The sequence below is a fragment of the Staurois parvus genome, unplaced genomic scaffold (genome assembly GCF_062004578.1).
Source record: "Staurois parvus isolate SC_StPar_1 unplaced genomic scaffold, SC_StPar_1.0 ptg002485l, whole genome shotgun sequence".
Classification (NCBI taxonomy): domain Eukaryota; kingdom Metazoa; phylum Chordata; class Amphibia; order Anura; family Ranidae; genus Staurois; species Staurois parvus.
This window is the reverse complement of record NW_028320281.1, coordinates 39724-64718: the sequence shown is the minus strand read 5'-3', so window position 1 is coordinate 64718 and position 24995 is coordinate 39724. Positions and strand designations below refer to the sequence as shown.

The window sequence follows — 24995 nt, the reverse complement described above, 5'->3', positions numbered from 1 at the left end:
GAGGTCATGGACTGGCAGCAAGCAAGAGAGTAGTCAGGTCCGGGCAGAGGTCATGGACTGGCACCAAGCAAGAGAGTAGTCAGGTCCAGGCAGAGGTCATGGACTGGCAGCAAGCAAGAGAGTAGTCAGGTCCAGGCAGAGGTCATGGACTGGCAGCAAGCAAGAGAGTAGTCAGGTCCAGGCAGAGGTCATGGGCAGGCAGCAGGTAAGAGAGTAGTCAGGTTGAAGCAGAGGGTGTGGGTGTGTGGTTGACAAGAGAATAATCAGTTCAATGCAGGTCAGCAACAAGCAAGGCAATGAGGAAGTACATGGGCAACTTTGCACTAAGGGCAGCTGCTCCACAGGCTGAAGCTTAAATACCCTTTTAGTCAGAGGGCACACCCAATGGTGTTTTCAGGAATTCTGGAAGTCCTGGCAGGGATTCTGTGAGTACCATTAGAAGTTCTGTCAGGGATTCTATAAGTACCATTGGATTTATTGACCAGGATTCTGGACTCCTGGCAGGGATTCTGTAAGTACCATTGGAAGTACTAGAAGGGATTCTGTGAGTACCACTGGAAGTCCAGGCTGTGATTTTGAGTACCATTGGAAATACTGGCTGGGATTCTATAACTGTTACTGGAAGTCCTGGCAGGAATTCTGTGAGTACCATTGGATGTCATGTCTGGAATTCTATAAGTACCATTGGATATCTTGACAAGGATTCTGGAAGTCCTGGAAGGGATTCTCTGAGTACCATTGGAAGTTCTGTCAGGGATTCTATAAGTAGCATTGGATATCTTGACCAGGAATCTGGAAGTCCTGGTAGGGATTCTGTAAGTAGCATTGGATAGCTTGACCAGGATTCTGGAAGTCCTGGTGGGGATTCTGTTCGTACCACTGGAAGTCCTGGCAGGGATTCTGTAAATACCATTGGATATCTTGACAAGGATTCTGGAAGTCCTGACAGGGATTCTGTGAGTACCATTGGAAGTTCTGTCAGGGATTCTATAAGTACCATCGGATTTATTGACCATGATTCTGGAAGTCCTGGAAGGGATTCTCTGAGTACCATTGGAAGTACTAGAAGGAATTTTGTGAGTACCATTGGAAGTTCTGGAAGGGATTCTGAGAGAAGGAGTGCTGGAAGTCCTGGCTGGGATTCTGCAATTCCCAAAACAGCAGCTTTGTTGTCAGAACAGAGCGCCACAATGCTCAGATGGTTTACATCTCTGAGTTTCGGTGCGTTCAAGTCATGTGCATTGTTGAGCGCTGGCTAGGTGTTTTTGGGGTGTCCTTCAAAATAAATCTTGATTCCTACAACCTGGTGGTATACAGCCAACATGTATCAGAGGATATGGGCTCCCACTTTTTAGGGCTTGGTAAATGTCATGTTCTAGGCCTAGACTCTATGGCTGTGGAGGCCAACATAGGAAGCTTAGTGGAGCTGCAAGTCCAGCTCCAGCTGCATTCAGAATGGAACAAGACATTTTCGTGCATTTTTGCGGCCGATTGTAGTACAATGCATATTTTTACCGATTTGACTAGAACCTAATAGAACATTTCTATCAGAAAAATAAAAAAAAATACTGCAGACGCTTACTGGAGTGAACATCGTACACCGGAACATGTCCTCCTCTGACATGATATTATCCTCCTCGGCATACGCAGGAGCAGTTGAAGCAGAATTTATGGCCTTCTTGTACATGACGATCGTCTTACGTCGGGAGGAAATTAAACTTCAGGTTTTCTTTAGACTTTCTGACCTTCAATTGGCCAAAGATGAAATTGGATTGGAAGAGTTTTCTGCCTTCTAAGTGAAAATTTAGTGTCTAGTTCTGTGCAGATTTGATTGTTCCGAACTTGAATAATGCTGAGCACGATGTTCAGTAGGAATTCTCGGACGTTTTGTCCTTCAGCCAGCATGCCGGCTGGTTAAATTAAATGACATCCTATGTTTTTTTTCCTGTTTTATTTTTTGGATGAACTATAAAAAAAGATGGAAAATAAAGATGCTACTCCCGGATATATTCCCCCCAGAGGCGGACTGCCGGTGCTCGAGCTCAGTGTGTCCTCCAAACACAAATACAGCTCGGAAATGAAAATTTGAAGAGCGGCTCTTCAAATCTTAATTTCCGAGCTGTAAAAAAGATGTAGGTGGAGCACTGGACCCCGGTATAAGGGCCTACAAAGTCAGATTGAAGAGTGGAGGCAACTCTCTTGAGACTGCCAAGCCGAGAAGGGCTCTCGGGACATCAGCTGGTAGAACAGCCATTCTTAACAAGGGTTTTGTGGAACTCTAGGGTCCCTCCATAGGTGTCCAGGCTTCCTTGAGCTGTGGATGATTGGCCTCCTCCATTGATGGTGCTTGTGTAGTCTTTGCACCAACTCTATGTGGCAGAACCCGTGGCATGGCACCAATGATCTTTTTATCTAACTGTAGGAGTGGCGTTCTGACCAACATTGTAAGGGTTTAGACACTTCCAACTGGCCACCAATATAAGAGCCACTCTTCAAATCTTAATTTCTGAGCTGTAAAAAAGATGCGGGTGGAGAACTGGACCCCGGAATAAAGGTCTCTGAAGTTGGATTGAAGAATGGAAGCAACTCTCTTGAGACTGCCAAGCCGAGAAGGTCTCTCGGGACATCAGCTGTTAGAGCATCCATTCTCAACAAGGGTTGTGTGGAACTCTAGGGTTCCTCCTTAGGTGTCCAGGGGCTCCTTGAGCTGTGGATGATTGGCCTCCTCCGTTGATGGTGCTTGCATAGTTCTTGCGCCAATTCTATGTGGCAGAACCAGTGGCATGGCACCGATGATCTTTTTATCTAACTGAAGGAGTGGCGTTCTGACCAACATTTTAAGGGTTTAGACACTTCCACCTGGCCACCAATATAAGAGCCGCTCTTCAAATCTTAATTTCCGAGCTGTAAAAAGGATATAGGTGGAGAACTGGACCCCGGTATAAAGGTCTCTGAAGTTAGATTGAAGAATGGAAGCAACTCTCTTGAGACTGCCAAGCCGAGAAGGCCTCTCGGGACATCAGCTGGTAGAACAGCCATTCTTAACAAGGGTTTTGTGGAACTCTAGGGTCCCTCCATAGGTGTCCAGGCTTCCTTGAGCTGTGGATGATTGGCCTCCTCCATTGATGGTGCTTGTGTAGTCTTTGCACCAACTCTATGTGGCAGAACCCGTGGCATGGCACCAATGATCTTTTTATCTAACTGTAGGAGTGGCGTTCTGACCAACATTTTAAGGGTTTAGACACTTCCAACTGGCCACCAATATAAGAGCGGCTCTTCAAATCTTAATTTCTGAGCTGTAAAAAAGATGCGGGTGGAGAACTGGACCCCGGAATAAAGGTCTCTGAAGTTGGATTGAAGAATGGAAGCAACTCTCTTGAGACTGCCAAGCCGAGAAGGCCTCTCGGGACATCAGCTGTTAGAGCATCCATTCTCAACAAGGGTTGTGTGGAACGCTGGGGGTTCCTCCATAGGTGTCCAGGGGTTCCTTGAGCTGTGGATGATTGGCCTCCTCCGTTGATGGTGCTTGCGTAGCTCTTGCGCCAATTCTATGTGGCAGAACCCGTGGCATGGCACCAATGATCTTTTGATCTAACTGTAGGAGTGGCGTTCTGACCAACATTGTAAGGGTTTAGACTCTTCCAACTGGCCACCAATATTTCCTACCAAGGTGGCAAGGTGGAGATGGAACTCTCACGACCCTGAGATAAGCCGGACCTGCCAACTGACGCGTTTCAAGGGACAAGCGTGGCAGGCAGATTTATGTCAGGGTCATGCAAGTTCCATCTCCAATAGGACCACCTTGCCACCTGGGGTAATGTGCATGACTGTTTTAGCCATGTTGCCAGGACCAGAATCACCACTGATTTCTATTCTAATAAATTTCTAGCAGGGGCTGTCCCTCCTGCCCACCCCTTATCCCACCCCTGTGCTCTAGGACCAAATTTTGTTGTTGACCCTTGAATGAACTCTGGAAAGCACAGTGCCACCAGCAGGTGATTCCGGTCCTGACAAAATGGCCAAAAGAGTCATGTACATAACCACAGATGGCAAGGCGGTCCCATTGGAGATAGAACTCGCATGACCCTGACATAAGCCTGCCTGCCAGGCTTGTCCCTTGAAACGCGTCGGTTAGCAGGTCCGCCTCTGGACCACACCTCAACCTTTAATTCCCCATCTGGGACCAGCCTTCTTGGACCACACCCCAGCCTTTAATTCTCCACCTGGGACCAGCCCTCCTGGACCACACCTCAGCTTTTAATTCTCCACCTGGGACCAGCCCTCCTGGACCACACCTCAGTCTTTAATTCCTCATCTGGGACCAGCCCTCCTGGACCACTCCTCAGTCTTTAATTCCTCATCTGGGACCAGCCCTCCTGGACCACACCTCAGTCTTTAATTCCCCATCTGGGACCAGCCCTCTTGGACCACACCCCAGCCTTTAATTCTCCACCTGGGACCAGCCCTCCTGGACCACACCTCAGCTTTTAATTCTCCACCTGGGACCAGCCCTCCTGGACCACACCTCAGTCTTTAATTCCTCATCTGGGACCAGCCCTCCTGGACCACACCTCAGTCTTTAATTCCCCATCTGGGACCAGCCCTCCTGGACCAAACCCCAGCCTTTAATTCCCCATCTGGGACCAGCCCTCCTGGACCACACCCCAGCCTTTAATTCCTCATCTGGGACCAGCCCTCCTGGACCACACCCCAGCCTTTAATTCCCCATCTGGGACCAGCCCTCCTGGACCACACCCCAGCCTTTAATTCCTCATCTGGGACCAGCCCTCCTGGACCACACCCCAGCCTTTAATTCCCCATCTGGGGCCAGCCCTCCTGGACCACACCCCAGCCTTTAATACCTCACCAGGGACCAGCTCTCTTGGACCACACCCCAGCCTTTAATTCCCCATCTGGGACCATCCCTCCTGGACCACACCCCAGCCTTTAATACCTCACCAGGGACCAGCCCTTTTGGACCACACCCCAGCCTTTAATTCCCCATCTGGGACCAGCCCTCCTGGACCACACCCCAGCCTTTAATTCCCCATCTGGGACCAGCCCTCCTGGACCACTCCTCAGTAGCTCTGTGTGGTGATCCTGCAGACATCGGAACGTATCTCAGGAGGCCGCAGGACATGACCAGGTACACTTCATTCTGGCCTATGCCGGAAATGGCAGCAAAGGGCGGGGCTAAAAAAAGAAAAGATATAAAAAAAAAAAGGAATAAATTCCTTCAATGAATAAATTACATTTTCGGAAAAACAAGACAACGTGTCCATCTCTTTAAGTCCTCCTAACACTGTAAATGGTTTGTCTCAACCCCATCCCCCCCCCCCTCATCTCCTGAACAGCTTGGTCTGCTAAAAGAAGTTGAAAATGAACAGACTTGCTGGCAGGATCAACAGGTAATAAAGAAGGAAGGACCTAGAAAAGCAAAGACTGCTGTGGTAGTGCTACAGAGAGACGGTGTCATACATGTCCTTTTTTGCCCGGAGTTCTACTTTAAGCAATATTTTATATCTGTGTATAAATCTGTTAATCACAACTTGATTGAAACTTTTTTTTATCTTTTTTTATCCTTTTTTTTTTATCTTTTCTTTTTTACCTTTTTTTATCTTTTTTTAATTTTTTTATTTATCTTTTTATAATCTTTTTTTATCCTTTTTTTAAAACGTTTTTTTATTTTTTTTTAATCTTTATTTTTATCTTTTTTTTAATCTTTTTCTTTATCTTTTTTTATCTTTTTTATTAATTTTATCTTTTTTAATTTTTTTTTTTTTTATCTTTCAGTCGTTTATCACAACTTGATTGAAACTTTTTTTTATTATCTTTTTTTTATTTTTTTATCTTTATTTTTCTTTTTTTTAATCTTTTTTTTATCTTTTTTTATTATTTTTTTTATCTTTTTTTATCTTTTTTAATCTTTTTTTTTTATTTTATCTTTCAGTCCTTTATCACAACTTGATTGAAACTTTTTTTTATTATCTTTTTTTTATCTTTTTTTATCTTTATTTTTCTTTTTTTATCGTTTTTTTAAATCTTTTTTTTTTCCTTATGTTTATCTTTTTTTTAATCTTTTTCTTTATCTTTTTTTATCTTTTTTATTAATTTTTTTCTTTTTTTTAATCTTTTTTTTTTTTTTTATCTTTCAGTCGTTTATCACAACTTGATTGAAACTTTTTTATTATTTTTTTTATTTTTTTTATCTTTTTTTATCTTTATTTTTCTTTTTTTCAATCTTTTTTTTATCTTTTTTATTATTTTTTTTATCTTTTTTTTATCTTTTTTAATCTTTTTTTTTATTTTATCTTTCAGTCGTTTATCACAACTTGATTGAAACTTTTTTTTATTATTTTTTTTTATTTTTTTATCTTTATTTTTTTATTTTTTTACCTTTTTTTTATTTTTTTTATCTTTTTTTAAATCTTTTTTTCATCTTTTTTAATCTTTTTTTTTTTTTTATCTTTCAGGCGAACTTTTTTCTTTTTATTAATATTGTTAGAGTTTTAGCGACCAAACTGAGAGAGACCAACGCGGGGCGTTGCGACACGCGACAGCAGTACAGGTGAGTGTGGCGGTCGGCGTCCTGTACGATGCGCGGCGCTGTGTTGTGGCGGATCACGGAATGTTTTTTCTCCCCTCGCGGTGTATTTTCCAGGAAGCTGCTGAAGTCGACGTTGGTGCTGATGCCGCTGTTTGGGGTTCATTACATCGTCTTCATCTCTCTGCCGTACACAGAAGTGACGGGGGTGGTGTGGCACGTACAAATGCACTATGAAATGTTGTTCAACTCTTTCCAGGTACGGAGCTTTTCCTGCCAGCTCCTTCATTTATTCTCACATTGCTGTTAGGCATGCTCACAGTCCCTGCCTCTATGACTAAGGCTCGGATGGGCGTGGCAAAACGCGTCGGGGGGGCGTGGTCTGCAAAAGAGAGCTGGCTGAGGCCAGTTTCTTCTGACATTCGCACTTCGGTCAGCTTTCTCAGTATAAAATGTTCACAGGGACAGTATGTTACTGCTAGGCGTGTTCACAGGGACAGTATGTTACTGCTAGGCGTGTTCACAGGGACAGTATGTTACTGCTAGGCGTGTTCACAGGGACAGTATGTTACTGCTAGGCGTGTTCACAGGGACAGTATGTTACTGCTAGGCGTGTTCACAGGGACAGTATGTTACTGCTAGGCGTGTTCACAGGGACAGTATGTTACTGCCAGGCGTGATCACAGGGACAGCTTCATTCTGCTAGGCGTGTTCACAGGGACAGCTTCATTCTGCTAGGCGTGTTCACAGGGACAGCTTCATTCTGCTAGGCGTGTTCACAGGGACAAGTTCATTCTGCTAGGCGTGTTCAGAGGGACAAGTTCATTCTGCTAGGCGTGTTCACAGGGACAGGTTCATTCTGCTAGGCGTGTTCACAGGGACAGCTTCATTCTGCTAGGCGTGTTCACAGGGACAGCTTCATTCTGCTAGGCGTGTTCACAGGGACAGTATGTTACTGCTAGGCGTGTTCACAGGGACAGTATGTTACTGCTAGGCGTGTTCACAGGGACAGTATGTTACTGCTAGGCGTGTTCACAGGGACAGTATGTTACTGCTAGGCGTGTTCACAGGGACAGTATGTTACTGCTAGGCGTGTTCACAGGGACAGTATGTTACTGCTAGGCGTGTTCACAGGGACAGTATGTTACTGCTAGGCGTGTTCACAGGGACAGTATGTTACTGCTAGGCGTGTTCACAGGGACAGTATGTTACTGCCAGGCGTGATCACAGGGACAGCTTCATTCTGCTAGGCGTGTTCACAGGGACAGCTTCATTCTGCTAGGCGTGTTCACAGGGACAGCTTCATTCTGCTAGGCGTGTTCACAGGGACAAGTTCATTCTGCTAGGCGTGTTCAGAGGGACAAGTTCATTCTGCTAGGCGTGTTCACAGGGACAGGTTCATTCTGCTAGGCGTGTTCACAGGGACAGCTTCATTCTGCTAGGCGTGTTCACAGGGACAGCTTCATTCTGCTAGGCGTGTTCACAGGGACAGTATGTTACTGCTAGGCGTGTTCACAGGGACAGTATGTTACTGCTAGGCGTGTTCACAGGGACAGTATGTTACTGCTAGGCGTGTTCACAGGGACATTATGTTACTGCTAGGCGTGATCACAGGGACAGCTTCATTCTGGTAGGCATGTTCACAGGGACAGCTTCATTCTGCTAGGCGTGTTCACAGGGACAGCTTCATTCTGCTAGGCGTGTTCACAGGGACAGGTTCATTCTGCTAGGCGTGTTCACAGGGACAAGTTCATTCTGCTAGGCGTGTTCAGAGGGACAAGTTCATTCTGCTAGGCGTGTTCACAGGGACAGGTTCATTCTGCTAGGCGTGTTCACAGGGACAGCTTCATTCTGCTAGGCGTGTTCACAGGGACAGCTTCATTCTGCTAGGCGTGTTCACAGGGACAAGTTCATTCTGCTAGGCGTGTTCACAGGGACAGGTTCATTCTGCTAGGCGTGTTCACAGGGACAGCTTCATTCTGCTAGGCGTGTTCACAGGGACAAGTTCATTCTGCTAGGCGTGTTCACAGGGACAAGTTCATTCTGCTAGGCGTGTTCACAGGGACAGCTTCATTCTTCTAGGCGTGTTCACAGGGACAGGTTCATTCTGCTAGGAGTGTTCACAGGGACAGATTCATTCTGCTAGGCGTGTTCACAGGGACAGCTTCATTCTGCTAGGCGTGTTCACAGGGACAGTATGTTACTGCTAGGCGTGTTCACAGGGACAGCTTCATTCTGCTAGGCGTGTTCACAGGGACAGTATGTTACTGCTAGGCGTGTTCACAGGGACAGCTTCATTCTGCTAGGCGTGTTCACAGGGACAGTATGTTACTGCTAGGCATGTTCACAGGGACAGCTTCATTCTTCTAGGCATGTTCACAGGGATAGGTTCATTCTGGTAGGCATGTTCACAGGGGCAGGTTCATTCTGCTAGGCGTGTTCACAGGGACAGGTTCATTCTGCTAGGCGTGTTCACAGGGACAGTATGTTACTGCTAGGCGTGTTCACAGGGACAGCTTCATTCTGCTAGGCGTGTTCACAGGGACAGTATGTTACTGCTAGGCGTGTTCACAGGGACAGCTTCATTCTGCTAGGCGTGTTCACAGGGACAGTATGTTACTGCTAGGCATGTTCACAGGGACAGCTTCATTCTTCTAGGCATGTTCACAGGGATAGGTTCATTCTGGTAGGCATGTTCACAGGGGCAGGTTCATTCTGCTAGGCGTGTTCACAGGGACAGGTTCATTCTGCTAGGCGTGTTCACAGGGACAGGTTCATTCTGCTAGGCGTGTTCAAAGGGACAGGTTCATTCTGGTAGGCATGTTCACAGGGACAGCTTCATTCTGCTAGGCATGCTCACAGGGACAGCTTCATTCTTCTAGGCATGTTCACAGGGACCAGCTTTATTCTGCTAGGCGTGTTCACAGGGACAGCTTTATTCTGCTAGGCGTGTTCACAGGGACAGCTTTATTCTGCTAGGCGTGTTCACAGGGACAGCTTTATTCTGCTAGGCGTGTTCACAGGGACCAGCTTGATTCTGCTAGGCATGTTCACATTACATTTGACCCGGAGAAAAAAATTGTCTAACAACATTAGTTTTCCTCCTCGTTCTCACAGAACAAATATACATTCCGTGTTACCGGGAAATACCTCTGAAATGTGTATATTATAGATCTGTGAATACAACACCAGCCGTGCAGATCCCTCCATCCAGGTTGTTGTGTTGTTTGTTGTCTGTATTTTATGTGTAATTATATCTCATACAACACCGAAGGCTGCGAAGGACAACAACTTCATCCAAACATGCCAAAGAAACATACAAATGTTGACTTGTGATAATGAATCCTCTGTACTGCGTGTGCTGCACCCGGAGCTTCGTTATCATGTCTGCGTCATACATGGAGCACTGAAAGGTGACAGCCGCTCTCTGAACATGGAATATACAATCTACAATGTATCAGAAACAGTATACAATGTGCAATATATGATCTGCAACATATAATATAAAATATACAATCTATAATATATAATAAACAATCTACAATATAAAATATATAATATACAATGTATAATCTGCAACATATAATAAACAATAGACAATCTGTTATATATAATATAAAATAGACAATCTACAATATATAATGTATAATAAACAGTATACAATATGCAATATATGATCTGCAACATATAAAATAAAATATACAATCTATAATATATAATATAAAATATACAATATAAAATATATAATATACAATGTATAATCTGCAACATATAATAAACAATAGACAATCTGTTATATATAATATAAAATATACAATCTACAATATATAATGTATAATCTGCAATATATAATATGAAATATACAATCTACAATATATAATGTATAATAAACAGTATACAATATGCAATATATGAACTGCAACATATAATATAAAATATACAATCTATAATATAAAATATATAATCTGCAATATATAATATATAATAAATAATAGACAATCTACAATATGCAATATATAATCTGCAACATATAATATAAAATATACAATCTACAATATAAAATATATAATATAAAATATATAATCTGCAACATATAATAAACAATAGACAATCTGTTATATATAATATAAAATATACAATCTATAATATATAATGTATAATAAACAATAGACAATCTGCAACATATAATATATAATACACAATCTACAATGTATAATAAACAGTATACAATATGCAATATATGATCTGCAACATATAATATAAAATATACAATCTATAATATATAATGTATAATCTGCAACATATAATAAACAATAGACAATCTGTTATATATAATATAAAATATACAATCTACAATATAAAATGTATAATATACAATGTATAATCTGCAATATATAATATAAAATATACAATATAAAATATATAATCTACAATATAAAATATATAATCTGCAACATATAATATAAAATATACAATATAAAATATATAATCTGCATTATATAATATAAAATATACAATCTATAATATATAATAAACAATAGACAATCTGTTATATATAATATAAAATATACAATCTACAATATAAAATATATAATCTATAATAAATAATAGACAATCTACAATATAAAATGTATAATCTGCAATATATAATATAAAATATACAATATAAAATCTAAAATATATAATCTGCAATATATAATATAAAATATACAATCTATAATATATAATAAACAATAGACAATCTGTTATATATAATATATAATCTATAATAAATATTAGACAATCTACAATATACAATGTATAATCTGCAATATATAATATAAAATATATAATATATATAATAAGAAATATACAATCTGCAATATAAAATATATAATCTATAATTTATAATATACAATCTACAACAGGGGTTTCACACTGGCGGCCCTCCAGCTGTTGCGGAACTACAAGTCCCATCATGCCTCTGTCTGTGGGAGTCATGCTTGTAACTGTCAGTTTTGCAATGCCTCATGGGACTTGGAGGGCCGCCAGTTTGACATCCCTAATCTACAATATATAATAAATAATCTACAATCTACAATTTATAATCTGCTAAGTGGATAGCAGTAGGGGAAGGTTCCAGACATGTAGGGACAGGATAGGGACACGCCATCCTTCCTGGAATCCACCCGTTTGCACACAAACCGAGCAGGCCACATTCCACCCTCTGAAACAGACGCTGTCGGCACATCTGTTCAACTTTGCCATTTCAAAACTGCGAGTGTTCCCAGTTGGGTGGCTTCCCATAGGGCTGTTTTTAAATTTGAACTTTGACCTTAATACAAGCTCAATTTCCTGCAACTGGAGTATATTTACTGCCGCCGCGTCACGCTGCACCTCCCCACAAGTGTTCGTGGGGTCTAATCCACGTGGAAGAAAAATATATTTTAAACATATTTTAAAAATATTCTTCTCAAATATATTGACATATATTTGAAATACTACAATTTTGGCCATATTCAATATATATATATACATATATATATTGAATGTTGAAATGTGTTTTTTATATATTACAAAATATATAAAAAATATTCTTAAAAATATATATTTTTTTAAATATATACTTCAGATTTTTTTTTTAACATATAAAAAAGTAATTTTAACATATATTTGAAATATATTTTAAAAATATTCTTCCCAAATATATTGACGTATATTTGAAATGCTACAATTTTGGCCGTATTCAATATATTTCAATATATATATATATATACACACTGCATATTGAAATGCATTTTTTATATATTACAAAATATATGAAAGATATTCTTAAAAATATATTTTTTTAAAATATATACTTCAGATTTTTTTTTTAACATATAAAAAAGTAATTTTAACATATATTTGAAATATATTTTAAAAATATTCTTCCCAAATATATTGACGTATATTTGAAATGCTACAATTTTGGCCGTATTCAATATATTTCAATATATATATACTGCATGTTGAAATACATTTTATATATTACAAAATATATGAAAAATATTTTAAAAAATATATGAAAAATATATATAAAGTGTATTTTCTATATATTAAAAAAAATGAAGAATATTTTTAAAAATACATTTTCAAATATGTCTTTGAAAATACATTTAATCTACGTTTTTGGAATGCATTTACAAGCAGTTAAAATGACTTTTTTTTATGTGCTAAAAAAAAAAGCTGAAGAATATATTTTTTAAACAATATATTTTTAAATATACATATATGCAGTGTGTGTATGTGTGTGTATATATATATATATACACACTGCATATTGAAATGCATTTTTTATATATTACAAAATATATGAAAGATATTCTTAAAAATATATTTTTTTTAAATATATACTTCAGATTTTTTTTTTTAACATATAAAAAAGTAATTTTAACATATATTTGAAATATATTTTAAAAATATTCTTCCCAAATATATTGACGTATATTTGAAATGCTACAATTTTGGCCGTATTCCATATAGTTCAATATATATATACTGCATGTTGAAATACATGTTATATATTACAAAATATATGAAAAATATTTTAAAAAATATATGAAAAATATATATAAAGTGTATTTTCTATATATTAAAAAAAATGAAGAATATTTTTAAAAATACATTTTCAAATATGTCTTTGAAAATACATTTAATCTACGTTTTTGGAATGCATTTACAAGCAGTTAAAATGACTTTTTTTATGTGCTAAAAAAAAAAAGCTGAAGAATATATTTTTAAAACAATATATTTTTAAATATACATATATGCAGTGTGTGTATGTGTGTGTGTGTATATATATACATACACACTGCATATTGAAATGCATTTTTTATATATTACAAAATATATGAAAGATATTCTTAAAAATATATTTTTTTTAAATATATACTTCAGATTTTTTTTTTTAACATATAAAAAAGTAATTTTAACATATATTTGAAATATATTTTAAAAATATTCTTCTCAAATATATTGACGTATATTTGAAATGCTACAATTTTGGCCGTATTCCATATAGTTCAATATATATATACTGCATGTTGAAATACATGTTATATATTACAAAATATATGAAAAATATTTTTAAAAATATATGAAAAAAAATATATATAAAGTGTATTTTCTATATATTAAAAAAAAATGAAGAATATTTTTAAAAATACATTTAATCTACGTTTTTGGAATGCATTTACAAGCAGTTAAAATGACTTTTTTTAAGTGCTAAAAAAAAAGCTGAAGAATATATTTTTAAAACAACATATTTTTAAATATACATATATGCAGTGTGTGTATGTGTGTGTATATATATATATATATATATACACACTGCATATTGAAATGCATTTTTTATATATTACAAAATATATGAAAATATTTTTAAAAATATATTTCAAAATATATAAAAAGTGTATGTTGAGATGCGTTTTTTATATATATAAAAAAAATATATGAAGAATATTTTTAAAAATACATTTTCAAATATGTCTTTGAAAATACATTTAATCTACGTTTTTGGAATGCATTTCCAAGCAGTTAAAATGACTTTTTTTTAATATGCAAAAAAAAAAAAAAGCTGAAGAATATATTTAAAAAAAATATATTTTTAAATATATGCCTTTTCAAAAATATATTTAAATTTACATTTTTGGAATACATGTTAAAATATATCAGCGTAGGCCAATATATGGTAAATATATGTCACCTATATAATGTTTTTTCTAAATGTATTCGAAATAAATTTCTCTTCCATCTGGTGAAGGTAAAATTAGAAAATTATAAAAACACTTTTCTCCGGTTATCTCCCGACTACTGTTGCTGTGTATTGTACTTGCGCAGACTAATGCCGGCCATACATGGACCGAATTCCGAAAGATTTTTCGTCCGAAAAGCGAAAACTTCGTTCGCTCGGTAATCCGATGGCGCCATCATTGATTTCGAAAATTGGCCGACCGAGTCATAAAGTTCCTCCCATATAACAGGCGAAACTTCTCCTTCTGGGGTCACGGCTCATGGCGCAGATTCTTTTCGGAAAAATGATCGTACGATTTGACCGTCGTTGAGTTGAAAATCGGTTGTTTTTCACAAATTTTCCAACATGTCCGATCACCGAAAAAAGGGGCGGAACCACGAAAATTGTCCAGTGCCATTGACCCCACTAACAGCGAAAATTGACAGATTATTCTTGGGTCCGATTTTCGGAAGAAAAGTCGGTCGAATTTCCCCCTGTACACTGCCCTGCTGACCTCTGTCTGTGGCCCTGTTGACCCCCTGTACACTGCCCTACTGACCTCTGCTGCCCTGCTGACCCCCTGTACACTGCCCTACTGACCTCTGCTGCCCTGCTGACCCCCTGTACACTGCCCTACTGACCTCTGCTGCCCTGCTGACCCCCTGTACACTGTCATGCTGACCTTTGTCTGCTGCCCTGTTGATTCCCTGTCCATTGCCCTCCTGACCCCTGTCCGCTGCCCTGCTGACACCTCTCCACTGACCTGATAACCCACGGTACACTGCCCTACAAACTATTAGCCCCTGTACACTGCCCTACAAACTATTAGCTCCTGTACACTGCCCTACAAAACTGCCGACCCTCTCCTTTGCCCTGCTGACCCCTGTCCTCTACCCTGCTGACCCCTGTCCTCTACCCTGCCGACCCCTGTCCTCTACCCTGCTGACCCCTGTCTGCTGCTCTGCTGAGCCCTGTCCTTTGCCATGATGACGCCTGTCCTTTGCACTGATGACCCCTGTCCTTTGCAGTGCTGACCCCTGTCCTCTGCCCTGCTGACCCCTGTCCTTTGCCCTGCTGACCCCTGTCCTCTGCCCTGCTGACCCCTGTCCTTTGCCCTGCTGACCCCTGTCCTTTGCCCTGATGACCCCTGTCCTTTGCCCTGCTGACCCCTGTCCGCTGCCCTGCTGACCCCTGTCCTCTGCCCTGCTGACCCCTGTCCTTTGCCATGATGACCCCTGTCCTTTGCCCTGATGACCCCTGTCCTTTGCCCTGATGACCCCTGTCCTTTGCCCTGCTGACCCCTGTCCTTTGCCCTAATGACCCCTGTCCTTTGCCCTGATGACCCCTGTCCTTTGCCCTGCTGACCCCTGTCCTTTGCCCTGCTGACCCCTGTCCTTTGCCCTGATGACCCCTGTCCTTTGCCCTGCTGACCCCTGCACACTGCCCTACCATCTCTCATACACTGAACTGCTGACCTTGCATTCTCTGCCCCTCTGACATTTTGTACTGCACTGCAACAATACACAGTCTAGATCCGGCCCTGGGAACGGGTGACACCAACCAATCCTGGTGACACCACTGTGTGAGGAGCAAAGCCCAGTTCACATCGGACCCCCAATCCTGCACAGTTCAATATATCAATCTATGCGGAATACATGTGACAATCCTCCTTCATCCAATCAGCCTCCATGTCTCGTGTTTTGTGCTCCTGCTGTGTGGAAACCTTCGTTCATCTCGATCGATCTCTGAATAATTTCTTGTTTTTTTTCCCTTGCAGGGATTTTTTGTTGCTATTATATACTGCTTCTGCAACGGGGAGGTAAGTCGTCCTTGTATTTCTGAGGAGTGCTGGGGGAGGGGAGGGGATATTGGCACGTAATCCACGCAGGACCCCCCTCACCCTCCTGTATATGGGGGATGGGGGGGGAGTGCCGATCACTGACTCTGTTCGTTCATACATTGAAGCGTGGTGAACACAGATTACTATGCTTCCGTTATGAATGGACACAGAGAAGATTGGTGCCGATCACTGACTCTGTTCGTTCATAGATTGAAGCGTGGTGAACACAGATTACTATGCTTCCGTTATGAATGGACACAGAAGTAATTGGTGCCGATCACTCACTCTGTTCATTCATACATTGAAGCGTGGTGACCACAGATTACTATGCTTCCGTTATGAATGGACACAGAGAAGATTGGTGCCGATCACTGACTCTGTTCGTTCATACATTGAAGCGTGGTGACCACAGATTACTATGCTTCCGTTATGAATGGACACAGAAGTAATTGGTGCTGATCACTCACTCTGTTCATTCATACATTGAAGCGTGGTGACCACAGATTACTATGCTTCCACTATGAATGGACACAGAAGTAATTGGTGCCGTTCGCTCACTCTGTTCATTCATACATTGAAGCGTGGTGAACACAGATTACTATGCTTCCGCTATGAATGGACATAGAAGTAATTGGTGCCGATCGCTCACTCTGTTCATTCATACATTGAAGCGTGGTGAACACAGATTACTATGCTTCCGTTATGAATGGACACAGAAGTAATTGGTGCCGATCGCTCACTCTGTCCATTCAGAAATGGAAGGTCCGGTAGATGATTCATTTCCTGGCCCCTTTCCTCCGCTCTCCATCCTGACATATCCCCCTTCGTACCGGCAGCAGCCAGCGGGAGAGGGAATCTGGCGGGAGAGGGAATCTGGCGGGAGATGGAATCTGGCGGGAGAGGGAATCTGGTGGGAGATGGAATCTGGTGGGAGATGGAATCCGGCGGGAGGGGGAATCTGGTGGGAGATGGAATCTGGTGGGAGATGGAATCTGGTGGGAGATGGAATCTGGCGGGAGATGGAATCTGGTGGGAGGGGGAATCTGGTGGGAGATGGAATCTGGTGGGAGATGGAATCTGGTGGGAGATGGAATCCGGCGGGAGGGGGAATCTGGTGGGAGATGGAATCTGGTGGGAGATGGAATCTGGTGGGAGATGGAATCTGGTGGGAGATGGAATCTGGTGGGAGATGGAATCTGGTGGGAGATGGAATCCGGCGGGAGGGGGAATCTGGTGGGAGATGGAATCTGGTGGGAGATGGAATCTGGTGGGAGATGGAATCTGGTGGGAGGGGGAATCTGGTGGGAGATGGAATCTGGTGGGAGATGGAATCTGGTGGGAGATGGAATCTGGTGGGAGATGGAATCTGGTGGGAGATGGAATCCGGCGGGAGATGGAATCCGGCGGGAGGGGGAATCTGGTGGGAGATGGAATCTGGTGGGAGATGGAATCTGGCGGGAGATGGAATCTGGCGGAAGAGGGAAACCAGTGGGAGAGGGAAGCCGGCAGTGCTGCGAGAGGGGGGCCCGGGCACACAGGGGGGATCAGATGTGGCCAGGACAGGAAGGGGGATCGATGCGAGGGGGCGTGTCTTTAAAAGACCATGTGGAAAGGACCACGTTGCCTGAAATCAGTGGTCTCCACACTGCGGTCCAGGGACTGGATGCAGCAATTTGCTTTTATCCGGCCCTTCTAGCACTTTGTCATCTACTGATACCAACAATGGGCATAAATCCCCCCCCACACACACCAGCAACACCAATGAAGGGACACAATTCCTCCCACTGACACCAATGATGGGGCACTATTCCTCCCACTGACACCAATGATGGGGCACTATTCCTCCCACTGACACCAATGATGGGGCACTATTCCTCCCACTGACACCAATGATGGGGCACTAATCCTGCCACTGACACCAATGATGGGGCACTATTCCTCCCACTGACACCAATGATGGGACACTATTCCTCCCACTGACACCAATGACAGAGGACTATTCCTCCCACTGACACCAATGATGGGACACTATTCCTCCCACTGACACCAATGATGGGACACTATTCCCCCCACTGACACCAATGATGGGGCACTATTCCTCCCACTGACACCAATGATGGGACACTATTCCTTCCACTGACACCAATGATGGGGCACTATTCCTCCCACTGACACCAATAATGGGGCACTATTCCTCCCACTGACACCAATGATGGGGCACTATTCCTCCCACTGACACCAATGATGGGGCACTATTCCCCCCACTGACACCAATGATGGGGCACTATTCCTCTTACTGACACCAATGATGGGGCACTATTCCTCCCACTGACACCAACGATGGGGTACTATTCCTCTTACTGACACCAATGATGGGGCACTTTTCCTCCCACTGATACCAATGATGGGGCACTATTCCTCCCACTGACACCAATGATGGGGCACTATTCCTCCCACTGACACCAATGATGGGGCACCATTCCTCCCACTGATACCAATGATGGGGCACTATTCCTCCCACTGACACCAATGATGGGGCACTATTCCTCTTACTGACACCAATGATGGGGCACTATTCCTCCCACTGACACCAATGACAGAGGACTATTCCTCCCACTGACACCAATGACAGAGGACTATTCCTCCCACTGACACCAATGATGGGACACTATTCCTCCCACTGACACCAATGATGGGACACTATTCCTCCCACTGACACCAATGATGGGACACTATTCCTCCCACTGACACCAATGATGGGACACTATTCCTTCCACTGACACCAATGATGGGGCACTATTCCTCCCACTGACACCAATGATGGGGCACTATTCCTCCCACTGACACCAATGATGGGGCACTATTCCTCCCACTGACACCAATGATGGGGCACTATTCCCCCCACTGACACCAATGATGGGGCACTATTCCTCTTACTGACACCAATGATGGGGCACTATTCCTCCCACTGACACCAACGATGGGGCACTATTCCTCTTACTGACACCAATGATGGGGCACTTTTCCTCCCACTGATACCAATGATGGGGCACTATTCCTCCCACTGACACCAATGACAGGGCACTATTCCTCCCACTGACACCAATGATGGGGCACTATTCCTCCCACTGACACCAATGATGGGGCACTATTCCTCCCACTGACACCAATGATGGGGCACTATTCCTCCCACTGATACCAATGATGGGGCACTATTCCTCCCACTGACACCAATGATGGGGCACTATTCCTCTTACTGACACCAATGATGGGGCACTATTCCTCCCACTGATACCAATGATGGGGCACTATTCCTCCCACTGACACCAATGATGGGGCACTATTCCTCCCACTGACACCAATGATGGGGCACTATTCCTCCCACTGACACCAATGATGGGGCGCTATTCCTCCCACTGACACCAATGATGGGGTACTATTCCTCCTACTGACACCAATGATGGGGCACTATTCCTCCCACTGACACCAATGATGGGGCACTATTCCTCTTACTCAAACCAATGATGGGGCACTGTTCCTCCCACTGACACCAATGATGGGGCACTATTCCTCCCACTGACACCAACGATGGGGCACTATTCCTCCCACTGACACCAATGATGGAGCACTATTCCTCCCACTGACACCAATGATGGAGCACTATTCCTCTTACTGAAACCAATGATGGGGCACTATTCCTCCCACTGACACCAATGATGGGGCACTATTCCTCCCACTGACACCAATGATGGGGCACTATTCCTCTTACTGAAACCAATGATGGGGCACTATTCCTCCCACTGACACCAATGATGGGGCACTATTCCTCCCACTGACACCAATGATGGGGCACTATTCCTCCCACTGACACCAACGATGGGGCACTATTCCTCCCACTGACACCAATGATGGGGCACTATTCCTCTTACTGAAACCAATGATGGGACACTATTCCTCCCACTGACACCAATGATGGGACACTATTCCTCCCACTGACACCAACGATGGGACACTATTCCTCCCACTGACACCAATGATGGAGCACTATTCCTCCCACTGACACCAATGATGGGGCACTATTCCTCCCACTGACACCAATAATGGGGCACTATTCCTCTTACTGACACCAATGATGGGGCACTATTCCTCCCACTGACACCAATAATGGGGCACTATTCCTCTTACTGACACCAATGATGGGGCACTATTCCTCCCACTGACACCAATGATGGGGCACTATTCCTCCCACTTACACCAATGATGGGGCACTATTCCTCCCACTGATACCAATGATGGGGCACTATTCCTCCCACTGACACCAATGATGGGGCACTAGTCCTCCCACTGACACCAATGATGGAGCACTATTCCTCCCACTGACCCCAATGATGGGGCACTATTCCTCCCACTGACACCAATGATGGGGCACTATTCCTCCCACTGACACCAATGATGGGGCACTATTCCTCCCACTGACACCAATGATGGGGCACTATTCCTCTTACTGACACCAATGATGGGGCACTGTTTCTCCCACTGATACCAATGATGGGGCACTATTCCTCTTACTGACACCAATGATGGGGCACTGTTTCTCCCACTGACACCAATGATGGGGCACTATTCCTCCCACTGACACCAATGATGGGGCACTATTCCCCCCACTGACACCAATGATCGGGCACTATTCCTCCCACTGACACCAATGATGGGGCACTATTCCTCTTACTGACACCAATGATGGGGCACTATTCCTCCCACTGACACCAATGATGGGGCACTATTCCTCCCACTGACACCAATGATGGGACACTATTCCTCTTACTGACACCAATGATGGGGCACTATTCCTCCCACTGACACCAATGATGGAGCACTATTCCTCCCACTGACACCAATGATGGGGCACTATTCCTCCCACTGACACCAATGATGGGGCACTATTCCTCTTACTGACACCAATGATGGAGCACTATTCCTCCCACTGACACCAATGATGGAGCACTATTCCTCCCACTGACACCAATGATGGGGTACTATTCCTCCTACTGACACCAACGATGGGGCACTATTCCTCCCACTGACACCAATGATGGGGCACTATTCCTCTTACTGACACCAATGATGGGGCACTATTCCTCCCACTGACACCAATGATGGGGCACTATTCCTCCCACTGACACCAACGATGGGGCACTATTCCTCCCACTGACACCAATGATGGGGCACTATTCCTTCCGCTGACACCAATGATGGGGCACTATTCCTTCCGCTGACACCAATGATGGGGCACTATTCCTCCCACTGACACCAATGATGGAGCACTATTCCTCTTACTGAAACCAATGATGGGGCACTGTTCCTCCCACTGACACCAATGATGGGGCACTATTCCTCCCACTGACACCAATGATGGGGCACTATTCCTCCCACTGACACCAATGATGAGGCACTATTCCTCTTACTGAAACCAATGATGGGACACTATTCCTCCCACTGACACCAATGATGGGGCACTATTCCTCCCACTGACACCAATGATGGGGCACTATTCCTCTTACTGAAACCAATGATGGGGCACTGTTCCTCCCACTGACACCAATGATGGGGCACTATTCCTCCCACTGACACCAATGATGGGGCACTATTCCTCCCACTGACACCAATGATGGGGCACTATTCCTCCCACTGACACCAACGATGGGGCACTATTCCTCTTACTGACACCAATGATGGGGCACTATTCCTCTTACTGACACCAATGATGGGGCACTATTCCTCTTACTGACACCAATAATGGGGCACTATTCCTCTTACTGACACCAATGATGGGGCACTATTCCTCCCACTGACACCAATAATGGTGCACTATTCCTCCCACTGACACCAATGATGGGGCACTATTCCTCCCACTGACACCAATGATGGGGCACTAGTCCTCCCTCTGACACCAATGATGGGGCACTATTCCTCCCACTGACACCAATGATGGGGCACTATTCCTCCCACTGACACCAATGATGGGGCACTATTCCTCCCACTGACACCAATGATGGGGCACTATTCCTCCCACTGACACCAATGATGGGGCACTATTCCTCCCACTGACACCAATGATGGGGCACTATTCCTCCCACTGACACCAATGATGGGGCACTATTCCTCCCACTGATACCAATGATGGGGCACTATTCATCCCGCTGATACCAATGATGGGGCACTATTCCTCCCACTGACACCAATGATGGGGCACTATTCCTCCCACTGACACCAATGATGGGGCGCTAGTCCTCCCACTGATACCAATGATGGGGCACTATTCCTCCCACTGACACCAATGATGGGGCACTATTCCTCCCACTGACACCAATGATGGGGCACTATTCCTCCCACTGATACCAATGATGGGGCACTATTCCTCCCACTGATACCAATGATGGGGCACTATTCCTCCCACTGACACCAATGATGGGGCACTATTCCTCCCACTGACACCAATGATGGGGCACTATTCCTCCCACTGACACCAATGATGGGGCACTATTCCTCCCACTGACACCAATGATGGGGCACTATTCCTCCCACTGACACCAATGATGGGACACTATTCCTCCCACTGACACCAATGATGAGGCGCTATTCCTCCCACTGACACCAATGATGGGGCGCTAGTCCTCATCCTACTGACTACAAGCATTATGTCATTTTTTTCCTTCCACTGGCCACAGTCCGACCCCTTCTAAAGTCTGAATGACAGTAAACTGGCCCTGGAAAGTCTGGAGACCTCTGCTTAAGGTGAACGTTTGGCGCTCTGCTCTTTGGCTTATCGGTGGCCCCCACCTCTTGGTGGACCTCCCACTGGAGCTTCCAAGGCCATTCCATTGATGGTGGGAGATCCGGGTCCAGCACCTCACATCTCATTTTTGGAAAATGATTATGCGACTTAGGTCCTTCATCCCGGGTTTCCTCCTCAACCGGCCATGTTTGTTTCTTTTCCAGGTTCAAGCAGAAATCAAGAAGTCTTGGAGCCGGTGGACCCTGGCACTCGATTTTAAGAGGAAAGCCAGAAGTGGCAGCACGACCTACTCCTACGGACCCATGGTGTCCCACACGAGCGTCACCAACGTCACCACAAGGGGCCCCTTGGCCTTGCACCTCAACACCAGATTCGTGTCGGCCGCCCTGAACGGCCACAGGAACTTACCGGGCTACGTCAAAAACGGCTCGATCTCCGAAAACTCCATACCGTCCTCGGGACCCGAGCCGTACAACAAAGACGAGGATTACCTCAACGGCTCCGGAGTCTACGACGCCGAAAGGCCCGCCGCCGAAGTCGTCGAAGAAGAAGAGAGAGAGACCGTTATGTAAATTTTATATTTCTAGTTTGTTTTTTTTTTTCATGAACGTCCAAAGTTTTCACACCTTCGGAGGAGGGAGATCGAACGTTTTATTTGGAGGCAAAGACTTTGTTGAGGAAAGCTCCAGATCTGAACGTGAGGTTAGAGGGGATCACGATGCGCCTCCTATCTCCGGCTCAAGAATACGTCCCATTTAATTCAATAAATACTTTGTCCATCCCAACCGATTCCTCCAAATCACCGGGGCGCAAAACTCAATTACCGACTCATTTTGTGCATTTCAACCATTTTTTTTTTTTACAATGTATCAATTTGTTAATTTTTTTATGCTTTGTATAATTTCTTTTATATATATTTTTATATATATATATATATATATATATATATATATATATACAGTTGCAAGAAAAAGTATGTGAACCCCTTGGGATTACGTGGAGTTTTGCATGAATTGGGCATAAAATGTGCTCTGAACGTCATCTAAGCCACAACAATAGAAGAACACAGTCTGCTGAACATAATACTACACAAACATTAGATGTTGCCATGGTTTAATTGCACATAACATGTAAACATTCACAGTGCAGGGAGGAAAAAGTATGTGAGGCCCTAGCTTAATGACTTCTCCCAGAGCTAACTGGAGCCAGGAGTGAGCCAACCTTGACTCCAATCAGTGTGATGATATTGGATGTGTTGCTGACACCTGTTTTGGGTTTACTGGTTTCAAGAAGCACTGTCTGATGTGAACCATGCCTCGCAGAAAAGAGCTCTCAGAAGACCTACCATCAAGAATTGTTGACTTGCATGAAGCTGGAAAGGGTTACAAAAAGTATCTCCTTGAGCCTTGATGTTCCTGTGTCCACGGTAAGACAGACTGTCTACAAATGGAGAAAGTTTAGCACTGTTGCTACTCTCCCTAGGCGTGGTCGTCCTGTAAAAATGACTGCAAGAGCCCAGCGCAGAATGCTGCATGAGGTAAAGAAGAATCCCAGAGTGTCAGCTAAAGACCTACAGAAATCTCTGGCACACGCTAACATTTTTGTTGACACATCTACAATAAGGAAAACATTGAACAAGAATGGAGTACATGGGAGGACACCACGGAGGAAGCCATTGCTGGCCAAAAAGAAGATTGCAGCACGTTTGAAGTTTGCAAAAGAGCCCCTGGATGTTCCACAGCACTACTGGCAGAATATACTGTGGACAGATGAAACCAAGATTGAGTTGTTTGGGAAGAACACACAACACTATGTGTGGAGAAAAAAAGGCCCAACACCCCAACATCAAAACCTCATCCCCACTGTGAAACATGGCGGAGGGAGCATCATGGTTTGGGCTGCTTTGCTGCCTCAGGGCTGGACGGATTGTTGTCATTGATGGGAAAATAAATTCCAGAGTTTATCAAGACATTTTGCAGGAAAACGTACGACCATCTGTCCGCCAACTGAAGCTCCGCAGAGGATGGGTGATGCAACAGGACAATGATGACCCAAAGCATAC

The 24995-nt window shown here is 43.4% G+C and overlaps 1 protein-coding gene across 1 annotated transcript in view; it reads left to right on the top strand.

Annotated features, from left to right (window-relative positions):
• The window catches only part of LOC149430736 (parathyroid hormone/parathyroid hormone-related peptide receptor-like), a 73751-nt gene extending 49924 nt beyond the window's left edge, over nt 1-23827 (top strand). Inside the window, exons 5-8 of the mRNA XM_089666039.1 lie at nt 6474-6568; nt 6662-6803; nt 16075-16116; nt 23137-23827. Coding sequence (XP_089522165.1) covers nt 6474-6568; nt 6662-6803; nt 16075-16116; nt 23137-23505 — 648 coding nt within the window. The 3' untranslated portion in view covers nt 23506-23827. The remainder of the gene's footprint in view (nt 1-6473; nt 6569-6661; nt 6804-16074; nt 16117-23136) is intronic.
• The last annotated feature ends 1168 nt before the right edge of the window (nt 23828-24995 follow it).